General features: G+C 40.7%; 1 protein-coding gene and 2 non-coding genes across 4 annotated transcripts in view; 2 read left to right on the forward strand and 1 right to left on the reverse strand.

The window, feature by feature from the left end:
* Positions 1 to 3,030: 3,030 nt before the first annotated feature.
* TRNAF-GAA (transfer RNA phenylalanine (anticodon GAA)) lies at positions 3,031 to 3,103 on the reverse strand. Its single transcript has one exon. It is a non-coding gene; the product is annotated as a tRNA-Phe (tRNA).
* Positions 3,104 to 3,396: 293 nt separating this feature from the next.
* On the forward strand, positions 3,397 to 3,470 carry TRNAN-GUU (transfer RNA asparagine (anticodon GUU)). Its single transcript has one exon. It is a non-coding gene; the product is annotated as a tRNA-Asn (tRNA).
* An 873-nt stretch (positions 3,471 to 4,343) lies between these two features.
* The window catches only part of NCKIPSD (NCK interacting protein with SH3 domain), a 29,462-nt gene continuing 6,061 nt past the window's right edge, over positions 4,344 to 27,744 (forward strand). The window contains exons 1-8 of one of the 2 annotated variants that reach the window (XM_053468886.1): positions 4,344 to 4,609; positions 15,492 to 15,604; positions 15,851 to 16,052; positions 16,177 to 16,258; positions 16,417 to 16,979; positions 22,529 to 22,699; positions 23,633 to 23,719; positions 24,297 to 24,435. In XM_053468886.1, the coding sequence (XP_053324861.1) occupies positions 4,439 to 4,609; positions 15,492 to 15,604; positions 15,851 to 16,052; positions 16,177 to 16,258; positions 16,417 to 16,979; positions 22,529 to 22,699; positions 23,633 to 23,719; positions 24,297 to 24,435 (1,528 nt within the window). In that variant the 5' untranslated portion in view covers positions 4,344 to 4,438. The remainder of the gene's footprint in view (positions 4,610 to 15,491; positions 15,605 to 15,850; positions 16,053 to 16,176; positions 16,259 to 16,416; positions 16,980 to 22,528; positions 22,700 to 23,632; positions 23,720 to 24,296; positions 24,436 to 27,744) is intronic. The other variant, XM_053468887.1, reaches the window with a different exon arrangement.

The raw sequence follows: 27,744 nt of genomic DNA on the forward strand, positions 1-27,744 counted from the left end.
TAACTCTCTCCTCCCGTGCAATGAATCCCAGATCAGGGACGGTAACATATTAGAAAAGCATACAATGTCACTAATCCGACACGTTATATCATATGATTTCAAATGCCACATCCAGAATTCAATTGTAAGATGGCCAAAGCTTAATAGTTTGCCCAGTTCTGAGGTCCCCACTTGGGAGTACATTAGATGTTTATTTTTTTGGGGTTTTGTTTGCTATTTTGTGTCATAACCAAATAAAATGTCTCTTCTATTATATTCTATCCATAAGGACAAATTTAATGGGCTTTATCTGTGAGGTGTAGTTGGTTTCTCAAGGCACAAGAAGTGTTTGGGTCATGGAGAGCCAAGAAAAGCCCAACCAAGAATAGGCCAACATTAAAAGGTTACATAAATTGTTCTAGATGATACAGTATAGTATAGAGTTACAGATATAGTAAAAGATTACTCAAGGTTCTAATGCAGAAGCAAATAATAATGTGAGCTTTACAGCAGAACACAGTCCTCCATCTTCCCAACTCCATCTACGGCACTATCTTTCCCTTCTCCATACATTTTGTCTCTCTATACCCTCTTAATTGTAAGCTCTTGCGAACAGGGCCCTCTTTACCGAATGTATCGGTCCGTCTTGGTCTGTCAATTCTAGTTTGGTCAGAACCATTGAATGTATGGACTGTAAGAAGAGCTGGCAAAGGTTTGTAGATCCCAGTCTCTCAACCTCCATTTTTTCCATATGATTGAGGCTTTTGGCCCAACTCTAGTTCAGAAGGCAGGGTGACCAGCGCTTGGTGGGTCATCACGACATCAAAGGTTTAAGTGCAGCTCCTCAATGTACATGTTCCGTAAACATGCCCGGCTACCGGGAAAAACTGGGCACCCTAACACTTCTGAAGAAGCTTATCCTTTGTAAACACACACTTGATCATTTCAAATAAAATATATTTCTTGAATGTGTTTACCGAGCTGTGTTGGTGGAACTGTTTCACATCAGAGTCTGGTATGCGTATGATCTCACAAAACTGTTCCTTTAACGGTTACACAAAGCTGAAATTGGACTTCAAGGAAGGACAAATGATCAAGACAATTCCCAGACCACAGTGCGCATGGTTTATGGGAGAAACACTTTAACTGAGCCGCGGAGAGCACAACAGGACAAGACTTCATCACTGCATGGCACAAAATCTGCATATAGGAACGCGCCGAAGATCTGATATGCAGATTTGGAAAAATGGCCGGAATTAAGGATACATTCAAGGCCAAATCTGCATTCCAATCGCAAAGACTATTTCCTCCCTTCCCATTGCTCTAAAATATAGTTTACAACAAAATGTTTTGTTTATAACATTTGATAATATGTTCATTGAATTCTGCATTAACCTTTTGTTGTCTATGCAGTTTTTCTAAGGCAACCAAATTGATAAATAGGCTGTGTGCTGACTATATATGTTTATTGTATGTGTGCTCGCATCCAGGTTTTAGATTATAACACTTTAAAGTTGCAGGATAAGAGTGTTAGGGGCTGTCAGCCTCTGTGAACTTGTGTTTGTTTTTGAGAGGGCATGGAAGGCATGGGAGAGATCCTAATAACCTCAAAGGAAAATGGGTTAGCATTGTGCTCCCCCCAGTGGAAAAGACATGAATTGCATATAAGCCACATTATTAAGGGGGGGGTTATGGGGCAAGGGAAGAGTATGTATGTCAGAGTAAAAGTGTGTGTTATAATGAGTGTGTATGTGTGCTAGAGAGAGAGTGTGTATGGGTAAATGTATATTTTAGCATGAGTGTATATATGTAAGTGTTTTAGCATTGCTATGTTAGTACATGTTAAATCTAAATTATAAACAGTGAGGGAATTTAGCATGGGATAGGCATATGGCTCCTAAAGATTTAAAGATGACACCAGTGACTGATTAAGATTTGAAACTTTTGAGCAGGTATAATAGGTAGACTATAGGTGCGGGATGGGGGTGATCTGACACCTTTTGTGCCTGAATTCTAAAAGTATAACGTGCTTATCCTAAATTTTAGAGATTGAGGGTATTGCCCAATAAGCTTGGGTAATAATAAAAATTTCCATCAGGCTTGGCTGCTTGGCACAGAGACCACAATACCTTAGAGAGAACACACAGGAGCTCTTGGAGGAAAATTCTGATAAGACAAGGTGATCCAGTGGAAAATTTGAGACAATGGCAATATTGTACTGCGTCTGGAAAATCATTCCGGTACACGATACAAACACAAAATGCTGCTGTGTTTGCCCAAAATGATATCACAGCGCCTAGGAGATATGTCACATGTGCTACTGATCTTTTAATTACATTCAGTCTTTGCTGTTAATATGGAAGTCAAGAGGGGGGCCTATAACTGGACCCCCAAAAATATCTGTGTGCAGGCCTGAACTGGCAACCTGGCACACTGGGCAAATGCTTTGTGGGCCGGTGAGCGACAGAGCCACATACTCACCCGATCTGCCACTCCGGGCCGCAGTGTGAGGCCAACAGCTGGATACACCTGGCAACACTCTGCATGGACATAAAAACACAGCAGCTGGCCACACCCATCTAGCCTTAGGCCATGCTTACGTCATCTGGTGGGCGCCTCATCATTGGCAGTCTGGCCATGGCTGTCTTTGTCTAAAGGCAAGAAATGTCTCCATCCATTATGGCAATGCAGAATTTACCAAGAACCCATCATTTCATGACATTTAAATAAGGTAATAAGATATTTTTTAAAATTCCCTATTTTGACAGGACCCCTGTATTCCCTTGAAAACTTTTACAGTTTTTCACTTTTGTTGTGAAAAACGTAATCAGGCATTTTAATTTAAATTACATTTAGATTGATTATGCTGAATATATTTTTCCTTATAGTGTGCCAGAGAGAGCAATTGTGCACTTTGTACATTTCCCCCCTTTTTAAAAATATACTTTTCTTCATTTGCACTTAACAATTTTATCAGAATTTTTTTTATTTGTTGCATTTTCAACCTTTTAAATAAAATTTCATGAAATAATGACAGAGAAAAAAAAGATCTGCCGAAACCCGGGATCGAACCAGGGACCTTTAGATCTTCAGTCTAACGCTCTCCCAACTGAGCTATTTCGGCAGCTGTGCTTCTGAGTCAGTTCACCGCGCTCTCCTTCATCATTGTGTTTCATGCCATTTTTACAAAAAACATTAAAAATGTTTATAATTTGTCTTAATCGAAAAAACACTCACATTCCTTGAATTGTTCCAACTGGTGCCAAAAAAACATCTTTCTAATTTAGAATTTTGTTTTTTATAAGAACCTTAACTTTGATATATTTATGTCACAGATAATGAAACGTCAATCAACTGGTTTTTTTTGTCATTAACTTCGCCACAAAACATCTATTTTTCAAGAATTGTGTACAGCTCGTCTCTGTGGCGCAATCGGTTAGCGCGTTCGGCTGTTAACCGAAAGGTTGGTGGTTCAAGCCCACCCAGGGACGTAGTTTTTTATTTATATTTTTACACATAACATAAACAATAGCACAAAAAGTTGTTAATATTATAGCAGCTGTTGTCAAAAGCTAAATGTTTTTAACATCGCAGCTCTATGGATCCATAAACCTTAAGGCTGAATATGTATAAGACCTACAGAAGCAGGAAGTGGCTGTAATTCTCCAACCTCACCACAATACGGCACTGTTCCTACACACAATGCTGGGCTAAATGCTCTGTCTACTCCTGATTAAGATGCCAACCTAAAGGGGTTATATATAAAAGTGATTCTGGTGCAAAGTTTTTAAAGTGGTCTTGTCACCATGGCAACCAATATCATAGGCTAATCACATTGAGCATTTCATTGGCTCCTATTGGCCAGTCCATGGACATAATGATAAGGCTACTTTAAAAACGTTGCGCCAGGATCACTTTTTCATACATAACCCCCATTGTCTATTTACAATTCTTGCACCATGCATGCAGCGTCAGGTGGAACACACATGGAGAAATCAGGATGCGAATATGCTGCTAGGTCTGCAAAGCGATCCTATCACCATGGTAACCAACAGAACGTTAATGTTGATAGGGCAATCCCATAGGTTGCTATGGTGATAAGATCACTTACAGAAGTTTGCACCAGCACAACATAACTCCCATAGTGTATTTAGTGTATTTGCACCACTCATGTAACGTCATATGTAACATGTGCATTAACAGTGTTTTTAGTAACAGAATGTGGTTTAACAATAAAGTTCGTATGAAAAAAAGGACAGCGGAAAGGTGGGCGGGGTTAGCAGCATCTCTTGCGTTCTCTGTGTACGTGCGCGAGCACTGTGAGGCGTGTGACCCCCCCAGCTCACTGATCCCCCTCCCTGTCGTGCGCGCGCTTGCCCCCCCCTTCCAAGGCCCGGTTTCGGTCTGGTCGGTCGGTCACCGGGAAACAAGCCCCGGTTCCCTCTCCCTTCCAGGCGCCATGTACCGCGCTCTCTACGCTTTCCGTTCTCCGGAGCCCAACTCCCTGCAGTTCGAGGCTGGGGAGAGCTTCATTATCCTGGAGCGGTGCAACCAGCACTGGTGGCTGGCCAGCCGGTGTAGCAGCGGGGACACGGGCTACGTGCCGGCCTCCTACGTGGAGAGGATCAAGGTGAACCAACCTGGCACACATACACGCGTCTTTATCTATGGAGGGCTGGGCCAGGCTGTTATGAAACTACAACTCCCATGATCCTCAGGCAGCCTTGGAATGGCAGAGGATCACGGGGGTTATATTTGCACAACAGCTGGGGATGTCATTTCTTGCAAACGTCATGTGATATATAAAAATGTATATGTTATTAGGCATTCATTATATTTTAATGCAGTAACAATCTCTCTGAGATATGGACCTCTGTAACTGGCCGTCTAGTGTTCTAAATATCGTCTGTTTACATAACAGATGCTCTGTATATTCTATAATGATACATTGTAATTTACTTTGTTTATCTTTGTTACAATCTAACTGATATTATTATCTGGTCCTGTTAGAGAAGGGAGGAACTGACTGTGTCCACCTACTGTTACATATAACTGTTTACATAACATAGAATTATTATTGTTACCGTATATATCTTTATTCACTCCCATTTACCGTATCCATCATACAATGCAATAGTTAAAGTATTAGTTTAATCTTCCATCATTATATATATATATATATATATATATATATATATAATGTATTGTATTATAGATATATATATAATGTATTGTATTATAGATATATATATAATGTATTGTATTATAGATATATATATAATGTATTGTATTATAGATAAATATATAATGTATTATATAGATATAGATATATATAATGTATTATATAGATATATATAATGTATTGTATATATATATATATAAAATGTATTATATATATATAAAATGTATCATATAGATATATATATATATATATATATAATGTATTATATAGATATAAATATATATATATATATATAAATATATATATATATATATATATAATGTATTATATCTATATATAATGTATTATATAGATATATATATATATATAATGTATTATATAGATATAATGTATTATATAGATATATAATGTATATACGCACACATACATTTGTGTTTGATTTAGAAACATATATATATATATATATATATAATGTTTCAAACATTTGATGGCAGATGATTGTAAGCCCTCCTAACCTGTTGTTTCTATAATTGTTATGTTATATACTAACTATACTTGTCATGTCCTGTTTATTCACTGTACAGCGCTGTGGAATATGATGGTGCTATATAAACAATACATAATCGTGATATTCAGTCCATCTAGTGCTCCTGCTGGAAAGGTCTTTTTCCTGCTGTAATGACCTTAATCAGTCGTTGGTCTCGTCTTATATTCCGGAGCCATATGCCGATCCCATGCATGTTTAAATTCCATCACTGTGTTAACCTCTACCACTTCTGCTGGGAGACTATTTCACTTTTCTAGCAAAGCAATGGTAGTATATATAGAAAAAGCAAGCAAAATAATCATTATTTAAACATGAGTATTATTATGAGTATAATCTCTTTGGCATTAAGTAAATTCTCAGTAGAGTTACCCTGAGACCATTTAAGGTTTGAGGAGACGAGATTCTTAACTTGGTTTTGGCCTCGAACGGAAGTTCTTAAACAGGGGGTATCCTTACTACTTGGGGGTATAGGAACCAAATTCTGGGTGTATGGGATCTCTGAATAATAAAAAAAACCCCCACATACTTATCTAATAATACTGGTGTGATGATGATGACGACGATGACGACGATGATGATGATGATGATGATTTTGACAGCCTGGTGAAGACTCTCTATGGGAACCAAATGATGGGGATTTGGGGCTGGATCTCCAAATAATTAAAGAACAAAAGTCATACTGGTACCCAATAGGACTGGCGATGATGATGGTTTCTACAGTCTGGCACAGGGGGCATGGGGACCTACTGGCCAATCCATTGGGGGTCTCTAATCGTAGAAAGGTGAACCCATATCCTAGAAGGTCCAGTGGTGCTTTAAAGTTAACGCAATGCGAGTAAGGCTTTTTCATGTCGTCATAACGCTAGTAAAGTCACCCTGTGTAGAATGGCACGGGAAATTTTACGTTTGCCTTGAAGACAGCGATAACTATGACCAGCGCTTGCCTTTTATGTCAGGTGTTCAATTAAGCCAGCAAATTTTGATTATAATAACATGAAAAATGTCCCATTTAATGTAACAGGAAGTCATTTTCATGCTTTATAAGCCTCAGATTAGCAATTTAATAACTCCATTTCTGGATTTAATGTAAAATCCACTTTTACTGAATACATGTGACATTGAATGAAGTAAAACAGCTGATCTGAAATGCAGGTAATAAGTATGCAATACATCATAACGGGGGATTTGATTAGAAAAGCTGCTGCTATAAATCCAGCAAGAACAGCGATAAAACCTTTGCTAATTTGAGAAACACGCAGAGCGATCGGGTCTGGGGGACATTCCCCCCCCCCCTGCAATTTAGGTTAAAATGACATAAAACATAACAGTCCGAGACGGAGTTTGCGTTTGTTTAACCTCTAAAACTATTTAGCGGACGGCTCCCAAATAAGTTAAGTGTGGCTTGTTTTTCGTTGCGTAAATAGTAGGGAAATAGTTTTGCTTCGACCACATATAGGTTATTCTAGTGGTCCTTCTAGTCAACCAGTATAATAATAATAAAAAAAACTTGTTAGTTGTAGCTAGCAAAAATTAAGATGGGACATTTACCATAAATAACTAAAATATTATATCATTTAATTTACTTTGCGTTAAATTATTTTTTTTAGAAAATATGGCTCCATATAGTTATTCAGGTTCTTTGATGTATTATTATTATTATTATTATTATTTATTATCTTTTATTTCTATAGTGCCAACAATTTACGCAGCGCTTAATACAATACATATATTCATACGATACGTTAGGTCAGGGGCGTCCAACCTGCGGCCCTCCAGCTGCGGCATGGATCTCCCATAATGCTGTAGTCCTGGAGGGCCGCAGGTTGTATATAAAATATAAAAGGCATCTTATTCTTATGATCCAGTTTCATCACCCGAGACCCACCCAGCCCTGCCGGTAGGGTTACATGATCTTCCTCGCTAGATATGAACATTGTCATTATTATTATCTATTATTTATATAGCGCCATCATATTCGGTAGCGCTGTACAGTGGGTAAACAGGACATAACAAGTAGTATATAACCTAACAATATGACTTAGAGAAACAACAGGTGAGGAGGGCTCTGCTGAGACGAGCTTACATGCCTCGGGAGCACTAATTGCTCAGAAGAGTGCGAGAGCGGCGACAGAAAATTATCCTTCAACGGAATCATTAAAAAAAAAATGAAGACAAATAGGTGTTTTCCTTTTGACTTTGAGCAAAACAGCTCATTTGCAGCGGTTCTTATTAAATCAACTGTTAATTTCGTTAGATCCTCGCTGCCACGGACGCCTCGTTCTGTCTCGTGCAGACCTTGGATCTGCGGGGGGCCGTATTATCGCCTATGAATATATAATGCCCTGCGCATGCATTTTCGCCGGCGTGGATCATTTTCAACTGCTGATAACTACATTTCATTCTCGAACGAATGCAAACACAACATCCACTCCGAATACTTAGGTTTGATTTACCACGTCTTGTTGCATTTATAATTTACAATGATATGGTATTGATATCTCGTATATCAAAGCCTCTCTGGGCCGCTTGTATGCATTATTAAAACCCAGAAAGAACGAAACTGCGGCTTAATTCTCCTGAGCCTCATTAATCCAGCTGTGGAATACACAGGCTGGAAATGTTTATTTCTCTACCAGTATGTGTGCGCGTTAATTGAGCCCCCGCTCTCTTGGCTAAATATGTACTGTATATGTGTGTGTGTATATATATATATATATCTATCATACAATATATGTGGCTGGATAAACGTCTTCGTTTTTTTAGTAGCATAAATACACTGAGAATGAAATAGTTTTTTTTATTATTATTATTGGATACCATTAGGTATATTATAATTGTCTCGGCACTGATCTATAGAATAAATTAATATTTATTTTTTAATTTTTTTTTTTTTTTTAAGTATAAATATATATTGATTTATTTGCTTTCCATATTTTCTGTACACAGATAATTGCCTGCTCTGTTGTCTCTGCCGTTAAATAATCCTGGATAGCGAGATTGCTGTGTATGTAGTGTGGATAGGTGAAGTGGAAGAAAAAAAACACCAGTTCCCAAAAATAGAAAAATGACCCAAAACGCTGGTATTTGAAAATCGCTGACGTCATGGCTTTCTCCGAGCCAGAACATATCCTTCCTGCCAGCTTCGTTTTATGAATGGTTTTAAAATACACCATTCCAGATCTCTCAAACACAGGAATTAGCCGGAGACCTCCTTGTGTATCTTTTACCTTACTGAGAGGCTGGTAGATGAGGAACAGCCTCCCAGCAGAGGTGGTAGAGGGTAATACAGTGAGGGGTATTAAACATGCATGGGATGGGCATACGGCTCCTGAATCTAAGACGAGGCCAACGACTGATTAAGGTTTGAGTCTTTACAGTAGGAAAAAAAATGGGCCGAATGGGGCCGATCTGTTGTCATATTCTGTTTTTTTTTTCTGCTAAGATCGCTTTGATTTGTAAAGTCACTTTAATATAAATGAATCCACCCTAAGAATTTTTCAATGAGATTATTGATGCAGAAAAATGGCGATTTTTCACATTTTCTTGTTTGTGTTGAGTTTCGCTCGTAGGAGGTTGCGTTTCAGCACAGATTCTCCCATGTTTCCTGCTGTCAGCCTCGTCGGGTCTTTTCATTTTATCACGTGTTATTTCAGCTTGGCTCGACAGACAATACAAGGGTGTGAAAATGCGTTTCCGAAGCAAAGTGTGTGCTTAAGCAAACATGTTCCTGTCTGTCACGTTTCTGACATGACTTCGCTGACGCGCTCACATAGAACAAATCACGATTTAAAAAAAATAAATCCATTATATTTCTTGCAATGATTACTCAAAACAGACTATTTATTTACTATGATTGCGACATTATCATTAACAATGAACATTTAATTTTAGAATGGGCACATATCACTAAAATCATTATTATTATTATTATCACATGGGAAGTTGGATCTTTTTAAGATCAATAATTGATGGTTTATAGTGTTTAAGGTGAGGAAACAATTGAGTTCACAATACCAGATAGCCGAAAGGACGAACAGTTTAGTAACTCGGACCCCTTGTGTCATCAGTTCTTAACATTTTAAGTCAATTAAAATTGTGATTGCCTGAAAGTACGTATTCATATGCCTCGGGATCTTCATTGCTTTGTACATTCAACAAAAAAGAAAATAGGCGATTCAATTCACTCGCAATCCTGTAAGTTGTTTTTTTTTTTTTTTTGCTTCAGTGCTGTTCTGATACAATCTGCTGATTTAGTACCAAAAAGGCATATTCCCGCAGTAATTGATTTTTTTTTCTTTGTAGCAGTATATTAGAATCTTTACTTTCATTTGTTGCTTAAACTTTTTTAAAAATAATTTTATTTTAATATGTATTTTTTTTTAAATATTTTTTTTTCTTATTTTTTTACATTTTTTTTATTATCAAACAAAATCTATGGCAGCCCAGCGGGGTGGCGGACGTGCTCAAAAAATGAGCAAGAATGAAATCCTTAATGTTTGGTTCAGGTGATTCCAAAAGCTTTGGAACCTCCTCCCCGCATCCTTGTACCCTTTTCGCGATTCAGACGTGCTCCGTGTTCTCTAAATCATCTCCGTCTGTAAAGGCTTCTGTAATTTCAATGTTTCCTAATCGCAAGGGACTGCGTGTATGTGTGTGCATGTGCGCGTGTGTGTGAATTCAGGGAACATGCAGACAAATCCCCGAATGTGAAGGTTCTTATGTCTTGGATAAGATCCATGTGTCTGCTTTTGCGTATTTAGAATATATCTCACGGGTTCTCATAAACAAAGCAGAAAATCGATGCCGCAATCATGGAGATGGGGGAGATGGGGTGAAGGCGCGTGGAACGCTCGATGCTCGTATGGTGACAGGAACGAGTGATTGAATTAAAGGTAGATTTGCCTGCCTCTTACCTTTGGAATTACATCGAGCGAAGTTGTCATGCAAAGCCTACCTTCTGTTTTGATGCCTATTACCGAGGGGATATACCCCATACTATTTTTAGCTTTCATCAATGGAGCCCGGGGCTTTTATTTTCCCAAGACACCCAAGGACGATCGAGATTGTAGTCAATTATTGTAACCAGGGACCTCACGTAGCATGTGTTCTAATTTCAAGATGCCATACCTGTTATATTCATCTTGTCAGCTAGAAACCCAGAACACAGGGAAATAATATTAACCGCGTCTATACGTTACTTCAATAAATGCTGTAACAACTGATGGCAGATGCAGGCTAGGGAGCAAAGTGAAATGTCACTTATACAAACCAATAAAGCGAGGGGATCGGCCGCTCGCTCCGTGTGTGTGTAACATCGCTTGATGAATAGGGTCACGCCGCCGCGATATGAGAGATGATTCTAGTAAATATCCGCCCAAAATCCTTCATAAATCGTCAGATCATTTTCTACCTTTTTTTTTACTTTAATAAAGAGCGTTTGTAAGAATCGCACGATGATAATTTGGACATCTGGTATTGTTGCTTGGCCCGTTTCTCTGTTTCTCCTCCTGTCTCGCTGGAGCTGGAAAAATACCAGATTTTTAATGAGCGAGACATAAATACGTATAATTTGATGGCAGATAGGAGCCGTTCGGCCCATGCAGTCCTGCTGTAAAAACCTTAACTTCCTTATTCAGTCCTTCGTCTTGTCTTCACAATAGCCAGGCGCCTATGCTGTGCATGTTTCAGTTCCCTCACCTGTAGCGCTTCTACTGGAAGTCTGTTCCATATATCTACTACCCCAAACATTCCAACATTTTAAGGGATGTGGTTAGTGGGTAAAGGGCAGGGCTCTACAACGGCGTTTAAATCTGACTGTGATTTATTTATTACTCTATAACCAAGTAACGAAATATAGGTTCCTCCGAAGCCATGGACATTGGGATTTTGGTCCTAAAGAGTCATTGTCCCTTCTTAAAAACAAACAACCCCCCCAAAACATGAGGGGTATGCTAACTTCTTGTTGACATAATTAAGGCAAGTCTCCCGAAAGCTGTGCATTGAACCCAATGTCTTATAAAGGATATCAGGTGATTTTTGTTTGCTTTTTAACCTGTATTTAAAGTTTAAGCATCTCTAGGCATGATTGCTAAGCTCCTCGGCTGGGAAGGCCGTCCCCTGAAGACCCGCTTCCAATGCTGTGAATGTAGTTAGTCACCCTGTGACGATACATGGGGAAACCGGATGTTTGAGCCCAATACTCACCCAATACTGTACAGTTTTGTATTCCACGGGATGTAACACAGGTTCTTTTATTGCGTAGAAGCCATTTATTTCCCTTTTTGATTCTGGAAGTCCCAATTCTGCTACTTTTAAGACACCGGAACGGTGACATATTCTGCCGCTGGACACGTATCTTCTCTAGAGGTGTCTTGAACATGTATGTACAGTAATGTTATATCAGATTATGGTGGACTGCGTAACGCTGGCATGTTAAAGTTTACTTGTAATAAAAAATAATGTCCTCTCGTTTAGAAATACATTCGTGTTCCGCTCAAGCCCTTCTCTTCCCCGGTGTAGACGTAACACTGAGAAACTGCATTTCCACTCTGTTTCTGTAATCACACGGAGTGATAAAAGTTACATAAAAATAACCTGCCTGCACTAATGGTAATTGTGAGGATTTCATTTAACTAAGCAGCGGACCTCATACAATCTGTTAATTGGTTGTAACTTGCATTTCTGCAAAAACCGAGGCAATGGACCCAAGAAGCGAAATGCTAATTAATGGCAGAGATTAATCACTAAGCTGTGCGCCGCTGAGCGTGACTGGGCTCGTTTGCGTGGTGTTTAATGCCACGGAGGGTCATGGACGGCGGCAGGAGGAACTTGCTCTTCTTGTATTACACGGAAAAGGCTGCCCGAGTGCTAAACATCTTCTCGTTGTTCGTTTAAAGGACGGTATCGCGTCTAAATACCTCTATCTATTCGTTGCGATTCGCGAATTCTAGTGGCGGTGCCTGGTCTCTTCCCAATGGTCTACTGTGATGGAGTCCCGGGACCGGTGGCCACGATGCCGTTGATCTTTTTTTCCACGTATTTTTGCTGTATCAAGACGTATGGCACCGGCGTACCCACTCCGTAAATTAAGGTGCCACTAAAAGGGGCAAAAGCGAGTTTTCCCTCAGGAACAGGAACATGTAAATGCTTTCCAACTAAGCTACTCTTGCGTCTTCCATGTTTTTTCTTTAGATTGTAAGAGAAGATCAGACTATCCCAGTCTGCCTGTGGTGGTCTGTCGTAAGCCTTTATTTAATCCTTATAAATATTATTATATTTATTATAATTGTGGTTTACTTTTTGGTATTGGGGGGGAGGGGGGAACCAGCCTATTCATATGAATACGAGCAGAGCTTCACGCAACGCCATCTACATTATGACCATACCTTGCGGGACGCGGCCAGGACTGCCCGCTGACGTCGGTGGGTGGTCCCGTGACATAAGTGGGCGGTCCCACTGACATCAGTGGGAGTTCCCGCTGACATTGGGGACGTTTCCCGCTGACGTCAGGGAAAATGGGCGCAGAACGGGGCATGTAAAGACCCCACGACCCGGAGGATTCAGGTCTTGACCCGGAGATGTTCCCAGGTCTGATTATGACCCCTGTTCCATTTTACATCTTTTTACAAATAAATGACGCTGTTAATAAAATCCTTATTTTAAGAGAATAATAAATCCGCCACCTTTAACCTTTTATAACACATAAGACTTTTTTTTTTGTCGTAATTCTGCAGGAACGTTAATATTTTTGTATGTTTTCTCACCGTCTGTGACATTTCTAGTCCTTTTTCTCGCTTTCATTCGTAAAGCCTCCTTTGACATACAAATGACGACGTCTCTGGAAACTCTAATATTAATCTTTTTGTCTAGAGTAGATAACCGAGTCTCCTTCATTTCCCCTGTGATTCCGCTTCTTCTCGTCTAAATGCTGACTGCAGTCCTCGGAATAACTGCTGGAGGCGTCGCGGGGACTTGCCTTCTGTTGTTTGCTATTGATCTGGCAGCAAGACCCGGTTTAGACAAAAAAAATAAAACAGATTGATGTTTATTAACAGAGCGTTATTTGGCTTTCTAATTAATTTCCACTTTTATTTATAATTATTTATAAATGTATTATTTTGTCATTGTTGTCCCTGGATATAGGTATTATTTTTAGACTTGTATCTAAAGATACTTATTTCATTGCATTAAAATATGCCTCCTTCAGAGCCTGGCATTTTTTTTAGGAGCTGTTACTTTTTTTTTTTTTATTTATTTATTTTTTTATATATTTTTTATAAATTTCCATTGCTGGCTCCCTAAAATAGCAAGTTGACACCTAAAATTCCAAGGCGTATTCGCTTATTTGGAAGCAGTTACGTCTCGCTAACTTCAGGGCCGGCCCCGCTGAGCTTCTGCTCCAAGAATAGCCCTAAAATTTCTTGAAAGTCACATTGATTGCGCTATACATTATACAGGGCCAGCTCAGCCTTTCAGAGTTAAATGCCAGGGACGGCCCTTTATTATGCATAGTAAATTCAGAGAGTTAAAACCACATCAACTCCCACTTAGTGAATAAACCCCTGTGTGTCTTGCTCCTAATTCTGGCATAGAATTGTGGATTTTTTTTAATACTTAACGCATATTAAAATAAATAAAAAAAAATGTTAAAAACCCCCCAAAACATTAAATTACTGTTCATTCAATCAATGGTACATCTCCTTAAAGTGCAGATCTGCATCTTTGTATGTTTTTTTGTTTTTATTTTAAGTGTAGAATAAAGGAGATGACATTTAAACAATTTCCAGAAATTAGTTTTGAAGTACGGGGGAGGAAAAAAAAAGAGCTGCCAAATAATGAGAAAATTTTAAACAATATCCCGTATCTTAGGAGTCGTATTTAATAGGATCTTTACCGTTATCTCCAACAATACAGTAAGAATGCTCTACTTACGGTATCCATGGCGACAGACTTTATGCTGCTGTGCGGGAAATCCACTCTCTATAAAGACATTTTATGGAGTGTTTTTTTTATTATTTATTATTATTATTTAATTTTTCCAGTTTTGTAACAAAATCCCCAAGTTTCTGAATTTATGATCGCTCTGCCAAATGTTACGAGTTTCCAACAAAGTTTCATGTAGAACTGCAACAGTTAGAAACACTAAAGCTTTCCTGCAGACGGACTTAATGTTTCTTTTAGAATCCTGATGTTTTTTTAAGCCAAGACCCCCCAATGACACCTCAACAGCCGACCCGGGGCTCTGTGTTGTGAGGGTGGTGGCTTAATTGGGGCAAACTAGATGGCCATGTGGGTGGGGCTAGCCACATACATGGCCCGAGGCTGGCCCCAGGCAGTATTGTGTGGGAGGGGAAGTGGGTGTGGAGTGGGTGGGGCTAGCCACCTACATGGCCCGAGGCTGGCCCCAGGCAGTATTGTGTGGGAGGGGAAGTGGGTGTGGAGTGGGTGGGGCTATACACACACACTCCCCACGCCCGGAGAAAGAGAGAAATGACACAAAGACCCGGGGAAGCAGCGATTCACCACGAGATTCCGGGTCAAACTCAAAGTGTATCCGGGGCGATCTTGGTACTGAAACCTGGAGCTCGGTGAATTTATCCGAATACAACAAAAATCTATTATTTCATACAGAAATATTTAAATGGTCCATCTTTACTTGCCTGTATTTATGTAATCGCAAACGAATTCCAGTGTATATATACTTTGCTATTTATGTAATAATTTGTTGCTGGGCCTATTAGAATAACCTAAATAAGTAACCTTGCGCTTTGTTTTGCCGTCCAGGTGCAGGAACAAGACGTCGTTCTCCAGTCCATTGATAGAGCTATTGAAGCCATACACAACGCAGCGATGACCAACGGCGGCAAATACAACCTGGAGCAAAGAGACGTGCTTCAGTGAGTGCCCCGCGAGATGCGGCTCGTTGGGAAAATAGGACGCGAATTGTATATGTACATTACTTTCTGTTCTCACGATCTCTATTAAGTTAGTGATCCCCTTTGGTGGAAACCGATTGGTTCTTGCAGTTTGTACATGGTGTTGAGGTTGGGGTTCATTTCATATATTTAATTTAATTATATATATTTTATTCTCCTCTGCATTTTTATTTATCTTTTTTTTTATTTTTTTTTATCATCTTTTAGAAAGCTGATCAATCACCGAAAAGATACACAGTGCCGAAAAAGCCACTCGCCAGGCGCCAAAGCAAATTCCATGACCGCTTCCAACAGTGATCATCATTTGGATTCTGTCCGGCAGCCCAACGGCATTTGCCGGACTGGCTATGAGCGAAACATGAGTTTGCCGAACTCCGAGTTTACTTCCGAGGATGAGACGCCCTATCAGGTGAGTAGCCGCTTAATGAATTCTGAATGAACTGTCTGAATTGTTATCTATGTGTAACTCTAGAAATCCTAGCAATAACTATTTTGCTAAATAATTTAGTAATAAGCATGATTTCATTGTCTAGATTCCTCCACAGCCCCGACGCGCAGCTCCTGTTACCCCGCCGCCACCGGAGAAAAAGAGGAATGCACAAATACACACTAAAAGTAAGTGTGATCCTGAACACAGACTACACAGATCATTGGAGATCAGTTTAGACCGGCACAAAAAGTTAGATGATTCCCGGGATTTGTCTAGGACCGATAGTATCTTGTGACCCAATACCCTTACACTTCTTTCCTAACATAGTGTTATTTCTTTCTAGATTGTACTGACAATGCTTCAGGATCGATAGCTGACATCTCCACTGCAAGTATATCATCTCTTGATACCCTTTGCACCACATCTACGCACTCCCTCCACCCTACGATAGCATCGAGCCCCAGTAACACCCCACCGCCCGTGCCGAGCAGAAGCGTAAACACCATGGTAACCCGCGGCTTGCCCCCAAGCAGCACAGAATCTCAGAACAAGGTGGCTTCCCAAGAGCTTCCCAATAAAACAGAGAACCTGAGTCTAAGCGACCCTAAAACACAAATGAAGAGGATGGCTCCGGCACCACCTGGCTTGGAAGCTTTCCATTCCGTCAACCACGACAACAAAGCAAAGCCGTCGGCAAAACCGGTGGCGCCAGAAACGGCGACTCCTGCCATCAGCGTTCCAAAAATGATGGGCGCCGAGCTTATAGAGCTGGTTCGGAAGAACACGAATCTTAGCTATGAACTCTCGCGGGTGGCTATAGGAGTGGTGGCCGGACATATCCAGACCTCCATCCCATCTGTAGCTTCCATCATGGAGCAGATTCTGGTCTCCCTCGTGGAGTGTAAGGTAATTATGTATTAAAAGTAAAAGCTTTATTGTGATGTCAGCGCTGCATTTTTTGTGTCTTAACTTTCAACAGAAAATAAGAAAACATCAGTTAATTTACTAGAAAAAAATTTAATTTTTTTTTTTTATTTTTATCTTTGCGTTTCAAAGAAAGCCGGTTAATCTGTTTTCTTTTAAACGTTAAATTACTTCCTCCCTCCCTCCCATCGCTTCGAAAAAAAAGATGAGATAAATCCTGCAAAATACAGAAGATAACATTTGCCCTGTTTTTAATGTTATTTGATAATTTAGTGTCTTATTACTGGATTTTGTTCACCGTAAGATATAAGATAAGGTATGCAAGAAAATGTAGGAGCTGAAACTCTATTAACAGCTCATTAACCTCGAGTACATTTATAATTTTGACTCTTTCGGGGTATTGGTTTTGTTTAACCCCTTAATGACAAAGCCTGTAGATGTACGGGCTCAAAATGCATTGTTTTCAATGGGTTTAGGGACCGCCCATTGTCTGTAAGGGGTTAAAGAGCCGATCCGGTGCCCGTGCTTCATATGCCGCAGTCGGCGGTGTGCACAGCGATTGCACCGCTTTGTAGGACTTTGCACCAGATTATTGGTAAGAGATCTATAACCCGCGATTCTGGGGCAGAGTTCTAAATGTGGAGCAGTCACCATGGAAACCAGTTGAATGTTGGTGCTTTTCATGAGTTTTCGCATTGTCCATTCTGAGCTATTCCCTAATCCTAACCCTTTTGCTACGAGAGTCCATGCAAAAACTAAGCTTTGGGTAAAAGGCAAGATGGTTTTCAGCTTTATGACGTCCAGATCCAGCCTGGTATTTACATCTCATTCCGCTGTTAAAAAAGCGATCCATTCTAGCATTAATTTACTTAATTAAAACCCGCCCAGCAGGAGAAATTCACTAATAAATTAGGCAGTATTTTCAAATGAGTTCCCCCGAGAATTAAATTAAATAAATGAAATTAAGCTTCTTTTCTGTAACGTGGTGGCTTCATTCGTTACCACGATCTCCAGGGATTGGCTGGGGTTTGCGTGTTACGGTCTTGTAGGGGCCCGTGTCTTTTTCATGGTTATTTGGGCTCTTGTGTATATTCTGGCTTTGCTAAGTAGTTGTATTTCTACGTGTAATATATTCGCTATATACACTTCTTCTTCGTATAGCGCCTGTGGATACGTGCAGAGTAGGGCTTACCGTTGACGCCCTGCACATAGAGCGCCCCCATCGGGTAACGCCGGCGTGTACATCTTGCTTATCATATGTAGGTGTCGGAATCCAATGCTCTTGCTGAATCTATAGGAAACGGACTAGCGTGTACTTCGATAGACTGTAGTGTTTTTTTAATACCTTCCATTTCAATTATCTTTGATCTGCCAGCATTCCAAGACTTTTATTTTATTCAATTTTTCTCCTGGTATTTTTCTTACCCTTTTCTTCCCTTTCACTCCACTTTATTTCTACCCAACGACCTTCCGACCACGTATATTCTCTGCATAAAAACCACGCAGTTCTTCAGTAATAGTTCCATGAAGCTCGTGTACTCGCTCCTTGGTTTAAAGAAAACAAGAGAAAAGAATCTAACCGTCTAACCGTGTAGCCGATGATGTCGCAAATGTAGGGCGTTATCGATTTTTTTTTCTTTCTGTGTTCTATTGATCCTAATACCAGAACGTAGGGATTGCAGGTATTCACTAAGCAGAGAGAACAGATGTATCTCACGACTTTAGAAGTAGTGGTTGAGGTACACGTCTTAAGCCGGGCTGAGAGTCGTGGGAGTTGTAATTCTACGGCAGCTCGGGATGCCCGGCTATACCTGCTTTAGTGAAACTTCCCGTCCCGTTCTATCCGTCACTACCCAGGGATTTTCATCCAAATGAAACCTCTTTTCCATTTCTCCGCAAATAGCTGGTTTGAAGCCGGATTGATAGACTAGGGTTTTTTTTTCCTGTGGATGCCCTTTTTCAGGAATCCCCGTAAATGCGCGTATGCAGACGTTGTAAGAAATCATTTTGCATCCTATTTCCCAAACTTGTTACCTGGGAATCCTCGACCTGTCCTCTGTAGGCTCTCTACTTTAGGGTTTAGTTGCCCTAAGGGGTTTAGTTGCCCCTATTTGGCTAAAGAGGGGTGCAGTAAGAAGCCTGGTCGGGTGGCAGGGCTTTTAGCGGTTACTGCGTGTAATATCTGTACCGCCGGTCCACTTAATACCCAGACTTTATGGGTCCTTTAATATTATTGAGCTTATGAAATCCTGTAGCCATCTGGCAGGTAATCGTATCACCCACCAGCGAGAATTATGTAGGAGCGATATGTATGTACGTAGAGTAAATAACGTGCGCCCCCGGGATCGCGTTTATATTCTCATGAAGATATCCGAAGCCGGCTTGATGTGTTGGCGTGTCGAGCCGTACAGCTGTTTCGTATTTACACGAGAGCGTTTCGTGGAGATGTTATCGGGTAAATAACGACGCTTTCCCCGGCGACGCCGGTTCCAGCATGTAGTAAAAATATTTCAGGAGTCACTTCGAGCAGGAGGATCGCAAACTCATGCATATTTATGCATCTAAATTCAATTTATTGTACAGTAACAAATGACTTCACATGTAACCAAATCACGTGCTGTTTTCAGCATCAAAATATTTTGTTGTTCTATGGAACGTTGAGATTTATGGAATATATTCCGCTATTTTAGAAGGAAGGTGGAGTTTTCAATTAAAGGAGAAATGTGTCCTTAAGTGAAAGGCCGAGTGTTTAGGAATATCTTTTATTTATACAATGAGTTCTCCACCTTTCAGATAAATATGGAAAGATCTTTAGAGTTTATCCGTTCCGCCTGCCCCACGGGATGGAGAAAGGGTTCTAGAGCCAATAAATCATCGCTTCCGTCAGCGAGCGTCTCCCGGGAAAGGCTGCCCCTGGGGGTTAAACACTAAGGTTTTGTATCTTCACGAGATAACTTCTCCCAGGGGTGGGAACGGCTTTTCGGTGGTTCGTTTGCACTTGGAGTGATGCATATCTATTACAGAACGCTTCTATGTCCGCCCCAACCCTTATGATAACTCGCCGCCCGGCTGCCGTCCCACCACACTTGGGCATTGTCTTCTAAACGGCTTTGTTTTTCTGCCCTCCTCCTCTGTCTTCACCCATTTTTTATTTATCGCTCCTCTGAAAATTCTTTATGAAGCCGCTCGCTATTTTCTAACGGTCACATCATAAAGTTACGTCGGTCTCCGATCCATCTAGTTAATTGCCCCTCGTGTGCATTTTAATTATATTTTTCTAAAGTGCCTGTAATTGTAGAACTTTCAGGAAATGATCAATAATGTAAATTCTTCTATTCCCGTTATTCGATATGATTTAAAGTCATGTTATGCAGATCCTGCTGTTCACCGTTGCCTGGTATGGACCACATATGGACCAGTATGCAGACTAACCTCCGTCACTAGAGACGTAATGAACTTCTGAATTCCCCACGATTCACTGCTTGCCGATAATCTGGCAAGGATTTGGCGGTGTATCATGGGAAATGTAGTCCACAGCCACTGGAGAACTCCAATGAAGCAGGTGGCATTCCCACCAGCTGGCATATATAGGATTTGAAATCTCTTTTAAAATAACAAGAGTTCAACTCACATACTGAGGTTATTCACTATCAAGCACCACGCATGGATGGAAAGCATAAGTATGCTACCAACCTCGGTGTAAGCAGGAGGGAAATGTGACAGAAGAACACATGCTCCAATTTGCAAGCAGTAAAAAGATTTGGGGCCCACGCAGAATGGATCCAATATTTAAATGGGGGCCGGGGGGACGGAGTGGTCCTTGATTGTAACATTAAAATGTGGACTTCGGCTGCAGGATATGGGTCTTACCAACGTAGCAACCAATGTCCGTGCTGATTGGATCATTCCGTTGGTTGCTAAGGCAATATGACCATTTTTCAAAATGTACTTTTTTTTTTACCCCAAACCCTCATTCTCTCTCAGCTAATAAGCCGCCGTTCCTTGGTCCGGTTTATGAAGAATGCTAATTTCTCATGGCGTCTAATAATGGTTGCTTTGCTCATTTGGTTAATTTTAATTAGATTTTGTAAGCTGTGAGTTTTTAGTTACTTTTCTGCGCGTTCATTTTCTCGGGTAGGAGATTTTCCCATCCATGGTAAATCGGCGCTGTTAATGGCGCTGCAATCATGAGTGAAATTACTGTTTGAAATCTGAGCTAAACTTGTCATCGGGTCATTAAAATGATGTCATCTGTCAAAAGCCGCAGCGTTTTCTTTCATTTTGCTTCTTTTGTAAATCTTTCTAAACCTCTCCAGGCTTCTGCGATCACATTTTCTGAAAAGTATTTGCAGTCCGACATTTTGTTTCAATAACCCAAAGGAGTACTTTCTTGCCCCCCAGGGGGCAAAGTCTTTATTACCTAATTCCTAAATCATTTTACAGCTCTATACATTGAATAAACACATGTAATGTATACAACTTAAAATAAGCCATGTATTATGTATTATGTAATGGATATAACACAGGAACAGACACGTTATTTCCCTGTACTCGGGAGCTGCGTGATTTTTTTCCTCCCCGTCGGGTTATCTGTACCCTGCTGTTAAATTGCTGATGATTGTTGATTGGTTCAGACAGCCTTTGTATAGGTGCGGGGACGAGACTCCAGGACAGGAGATTAATTAGATTGTTAGAACGCTCATTTGGCCACCTTATGCCACCGGTCTCGCTTAGAAGAGAACGGTTTGACAGATGGCAACGGTTTCTCTCCCTAAAAGCGGGTCAGTAACCTGCAACCTTTCAGCTCATCGCTGGTGTAATAAATAAGCAACCATAAAAAGGTCATCCTTTGGGGGAGTAATAACTTCCGTCAGTAGGAGAGACTTCAACCTTTGAATATTTCACATGCTTTTTGTTTAGAACGCATCTCGTTGTCTGTCCGCGTTTTCCGTCGGCTGGTTTTGCTTTCACGCTGTGTAGTATTTCTCGGCAACGCCTGGCTTACCGGTATTCACGGAGCCAGATTTTGGTGAAAATGTTTAGAGTTTAGACACGTCTGGCTGAAGGTTGATGAAACTCTAGCCCTGCGAGTATGCAGTCACAAAAGCCAGAATAAGTAGAGGCTATTGAGAATGATCTTAAAGCCTGAGCATTGTACTTGGTAGAAAGCTCCTGATAATGTTCTAATACAGAACCTCACTATTCTTGATTTAAAATCCAAGTGTTCTCTTTGGAGTTCCAGACTCAGGGCATCACGATTGAGGAGTAGTTCTAACGCCTGGGCGTTTACTTTGGGGAGTAAAGCCTTGGTGTTTTGGAATCCAAGGACACCCCAATTGGACACCGACTACTCATTTTGATCGCCAACCTTATCCAAAGCCAGGGCGTTCCTATTCAGTTGAGGTTCATTGAGCACTCTGACTCCTGAGTAGTTGTAATAAAGCCTGCGCGTTCTATATGGGAAGTATTACTGAAGACCGAGGTCTTCTCGTCGGTAAGTGGATCTAAAGTCTGGACATTTTAATTGACAGGATTCCGGTTCCAGCTTACCATCTGGACAGATCTGCCACGACGAGCAGCGACTGGAGGTGATCTTTGCCGACCTGGCCCGACACAAAGACGATGCTCAGCAGCGGAGCTGGGCCCTGTACGAGGATGAAAATGTCATACGCTGCTACCTGGACGAGCTCTTGTTGATTCTGGTGGGTTTCCTCAACTCTTTGCCATCGCCATGCTTCGGTTCTCAACAATGTGTGTTTTTTAAAGACCGGTCCATCGTACTTAACAAAGTCTTTCTTCAGGCCATTGATATTTATCACTCAGATCTCGGTGCTTGCTCCCCTTTCCAAACGCTGTCCTTCCATTGGCCATCTTGACCGGATCCCCCCCCCCCGTAGTAACAGTTGTAGTTGATAAGCCCCCGGGTAAAGCCAATCTCGTGTTCCCCGCTCTCCCCGAGGCGTAGTGTAGCGATGCTCCCGTCGCGCTGCCGGTGATTTGAACAGATTGCCTGGGCGCTCGTTTTCATGTTTACAGAATGATTTCATTTGCACCGGTCACGTCGGCTTCTGTTGCTTAGACAACTGTTACACTTCGCTTCGGGATAATTCACATATTGATTGGCTTTTGCATTCTCGCCCTTGGCCTTTCATTACTTAACTGACGCTTCTAGTGTTTCAGGACTTAATGTGCTTTAGGAAGAATTATCCTGAAAATCACGATTCTTAACTCAAAGAAATAAAACTCATGTTATTTATTTTTATTTTTTTTGAGTGAGGTTTGTTAACATTATTTTTAATAACCCTGCCTTCGAACATAATTTATTTGAATAGTTTAACAGCGTAAAGGCTCCTGGCGTTAGATAAAAAGGACCATCGACGCTCCGAAACACTATGATACGTCTGATCGGTGTGAAATAAGCTGAATCGGGTTAATGTGTCCAAAAACTAGAGTACCGTTAAAATTTCATATTCAGCATCGCTTTCCGCCGCCAGCTTCAGAAGCTGCCCCCGAAAGGACTGCTCGTCCTGCACGCGATCTCGTTCCGCTAGCCGTATTTGTGCAGCGCCCGAAAAAAAAACCCCCCAAACTCATCGTTCAGCAAATATGAAAAATGTTCCCGTGTTTGCATTCAGACAGACGCAGACCCCGACGTGTGCAAGAAGATGTGCAAGAAGAACCAGTTTGAGGCCGTCGTGTCCCTCGTGGCTTATTATCAAATGGTAAGTAGAGGTTGGCTTAACTCCTGCCTCGGAATTCTCCGGATTTGCCGGTATGTATAGAATGCAATCAACAAAAGCATCTGCCGCCTCCTGACAAAAAAAATTAAAAAAAAAGAGCAATATTTTCTGGCTCGGCGCCATCTGTTTGTTTAATCTCCAGCATTTTATTGTATATCTTTTTTCAAGTAATCAGTCCTAAGTGTTTGTTGATTGATGCAGAATCGTGTTGTTGCCGATTTATCGTAAAACAGATCCTTTTGTTTTCGTCAGGATCATACAAATTACACGTTTTGTTTTCGATGGGAAATAAACCCATTTTGGGAAGTGCGCGTGATTTAAATAATCTTGTCTGTGCTACCATTGCGGGTTACAGTTAATAATACCCTGTTCTGTCGTATACACGCCATGAATCTAGAGAACCTTTACGTAAAGAATAATTATCGACACTGCTGGACTTCCTATGAGTGTGGAAATTCTATCGATGTGTCTCATAGATATAGATTTTGTGAACACCCCAATATTTTGATGTATGGTATTTTGCTTGCCTTGGGCCTAATACAGCTCTACCTTTTTCTAGGAGCACAGAGTTTCGTTGCGACTTTTGCTACTGAAATGTTTTGGGGCCATGTGTAACCTGGACGCCTCTATTATTTCTGCCCTGGTCAATTCCCTCCTTCCCATGGAGCTGGCGCGGGATCTCCAAACAAATACTCAAGGTAAGTTCCGATTCCAGAGCCAGAGTTTCTGTACCTGGGAATTTTACTTCTCTCTTCTGAGGGAGTGGCTTTGGGAGGGGGGGGGCTAGCTGCGTGCAAGGGCGGAGCTAGCCACGCAATCAGCAGGCTTAGGTACGCTATGGCTAGCCCCATAAATGGATCAGGAGTAGGCGGGGCTAAACACGGCTCGAGTGACCTGGAGGCTCCGGGTCAAACTTGGACTTCCCAGACATGGAGACCGGTTGACCAAGAAGGAAGGAAGGAAGCAATTGCAGCAATTACAGAAGTGTTTTTTAATCCATTTATAAACAGTTAACCCTTTCTCTGGAACCTATGACCAAAACCTTTCACATTTTTACTATCAACCTCCAGCTGGGTTTATAAAGATGCAATTGTGTCTTCTGCATGTATTCTTTCAAATAACATCACAGTATGTTTTTGCTTCTGTTTGTCTGCTTGGCTGAGTTTGGTTTTTGGTGTTCAGTTCTATACCATACAATAACTTGTAACCCTGAGCAAAGTTCATCGCGTTAATCACGCTAGACCCGAATATTTACTAAACACACAAACAGGGCATGGAGTGTTTTCTGTGAAGGTGCCGGAGCTGCGTGACATTTACAGGAAAAAATACGGACAAGACATTCCTTCAATATGTCCAAAACAGAATACTTTTTATCATGGTCCTTATTACTGCACAAGTTCCATTAACCCCGTAAAGTCCATGCAGCTTCCCGTGTGCAAATTTGCTCTTGGATATGTAATTATTTTCCTTTTTTTATTTTCATGGACATATTTCCAATGCCTACATTTAAAAATGAAAAAAAAAACATATGTTACATTACTCTTAAAACTCGGCACTTATGATGGGATTCTGGGGTATTCTGAATATTGAATGGTTTTAAAGGTTGTAGTCCCCTGTCTGTACATTATCAATAATAATAATAATAATGAAATATTGCAGTATACAGCCTTGTCTTCCCCTTTTAGCCTCTATGATATAGTGTCTCTTTATAACATTTTTTCCATAATAATGGTTAATTGTACATTCGTCTCTTCTGTAATATACGGTTGAGTGTCCTCTACATAACCCACTGATCAGATGCCCCTTGTTTGTGTGTATAAGCCCACCTCAAATTCTCAACAGTACAAACCATTAAAAACTTTATCCATAAAAAAATCTGTCACTTTTTTCCTAAATCCTGTAGTAAACAGACACAAAAAATGTCTTTACAGAGTAAACTAAGAAAAATATATGTACTAAACATGCGTCTTATGTGTATTCCATGGGAGATCTGCATGATTATTCCTCCCTATTAAGTGATCTCTCATGTATTAATAAGTTGCTGGTTGTCGTTGATCAGTTCATAGAGAAGGGAGAGGACTTAAGGACCGGAAATTGATTAGGTAATGCTGGAGCTCTAGCTTTTCTAGGTTTGTCTTAGTGGAGGATAACTGTTTAGATCTTATTTTGATTGAAAATGTTACTTTAGTTTGGCAAGGAGCTCAGCGCTAATGCGAGGCGCCTCGATTGCATTGTTCTTAAGTAATTTTTCTTTACCTAGCAAAGTGGCAACTTAATTATAGCAGACAGTATTCTTATTCTTATTTTCTAACCTCCTAATTCAAATGAGGAAAGGAACAATAGCACGGAATATTGGGTTTGAATAACTGAAGGGTCTCTGCTAACTTTCTTCATAGCTTACGGTGAGACGGTCTTCATTCCTGTATTGTTTATTTAAAAAAGAGCCCTAATTTTCTCCTCTTCGTCTTACGTCTCCCGTAGCGATCCCTGTCATCACCCAATGGCCATAATTATTATACGGACGGTCGGCTTTAGACCAACCAAACAAGTTCAAATTCATTTTTGGAAGTCGCAAGCCATGCTTTTATATATTAAACTCTTTGAGGGGTTTGTATAGAGCAAATATATAGATACAGGGGATTCTTGCCTGTGTAGATAAAGATTCTATTATCGTCATTCCATCTGGCCAACAATAAGGAAAATAAGGAAAAAGGAGCATTATCACAATAATAATTCTCATGCTGATGTAGAATACAGACATATTATTATTATTTGAATTCATCTGCTCTCCTGCCAGACCGGTAAGGGTTAACTGTTCATTTAGTCTTAATTAACTGTCCCAAGAACGTGAGTTTTTTGATAACTATTCAAAACCAGAAACTGTAGGAAATCCCCAGACAATACAGACGGACTCCCGGGGCGACAGTATTTGTATTTTTCGCCTTTCCCCTCGGCCTTTGTCTGTTTTATGAGCACAGCGATCCCCGCGCGGCGTTGTTTTATGTACGTATTATTCCATAAATGAATGCCGCCTCGCATTAAAAGCCCCGCGACTCGAGCGAAAAAGCCACCGGAATTAAAAAGGCTCAGCGTGCCGTACCGACGTACCATACGCTCCGGCGCCTGAATCTATAGAACGAGACTATTTTTAAATCACCCCGAGACAATAAAGAGCACGTCCTCCGCACAAATACATTATCGGGAACCTGCAATTTCCCGGCGTGCGGAGAAAGGCCTGTAGCCATTTTCAACGAGGAAATAAATGTAAATGGGTAAGTCTCGGAAAGATCATGGGGGGGGGAACTATACTTACTGACTGTAAACGTGGAAGGAAAAAACATGGAAGCCACGGCGGGCAGTTGGCTTCTAAAGGCTGGTCATTTGTTGGGATCGTTACCCGTATTTATGGAAAATGTATCTGTTTTTAACATGGCGTTATTCCAGAGTTGGTCCTAAATCTACAAACATCAAGTGTTGACCTTTAGATCAATTTAACCTTTTAAATGTCTGATGGGCGATCCCCAGCATGCGTAAATAAACGGTTGACGTATAGACATGGCCTTAATATCCGATAGAACTACATCTTCTATGAAGTTCTACTAAACCTATGCAGGCATTCTCTTTCTCGGGCAGAATGGAAGATCTATAAGAACGAGACTTCCGGTAATGGCCCGTTTGGCCCATCTGCTCTGTCCAAGACCCCGAACCCTACTTGGTCCTTGGTCTTGTCTAATTAAGTTAGCATTATGCCTGTCCCACGTAGCCTTAAATCTCCTCATTGTATTAGCCGTAACTACTTCTGCTGGGAAGCTGTGCCACATATCCATTCACCTCTGAGAAATACGATAAAATTACATTTAAACGCCTGACCCTTCTGTCTTGGAGCATTTTCCTCCTTTGAAGTCTTTTTCCCTCCTGTGCTCTAAGCCTCTTATGGTTCTCTTATCCCATATTTTCTCATTTGTTGCCTCAAGCTGTAAATGTTAAGATCCTTTAGTCTTGACAAT

Source organism: Spea bombifrons, chromosome 6 (assembly GCF_027358695.1).
Source record: "Spea bombifrons isolate aSpeBom1 chromosome 6, aSpeBom1.2.pri, whole genome shotgun sequence".
NCBI classification, from domain to species: domain Eukaryota; kingdom Metazoa; phylum Chordata; class Amphibia; order Anura; family Pelobatidae; genus Spea; species Spea bombifrons.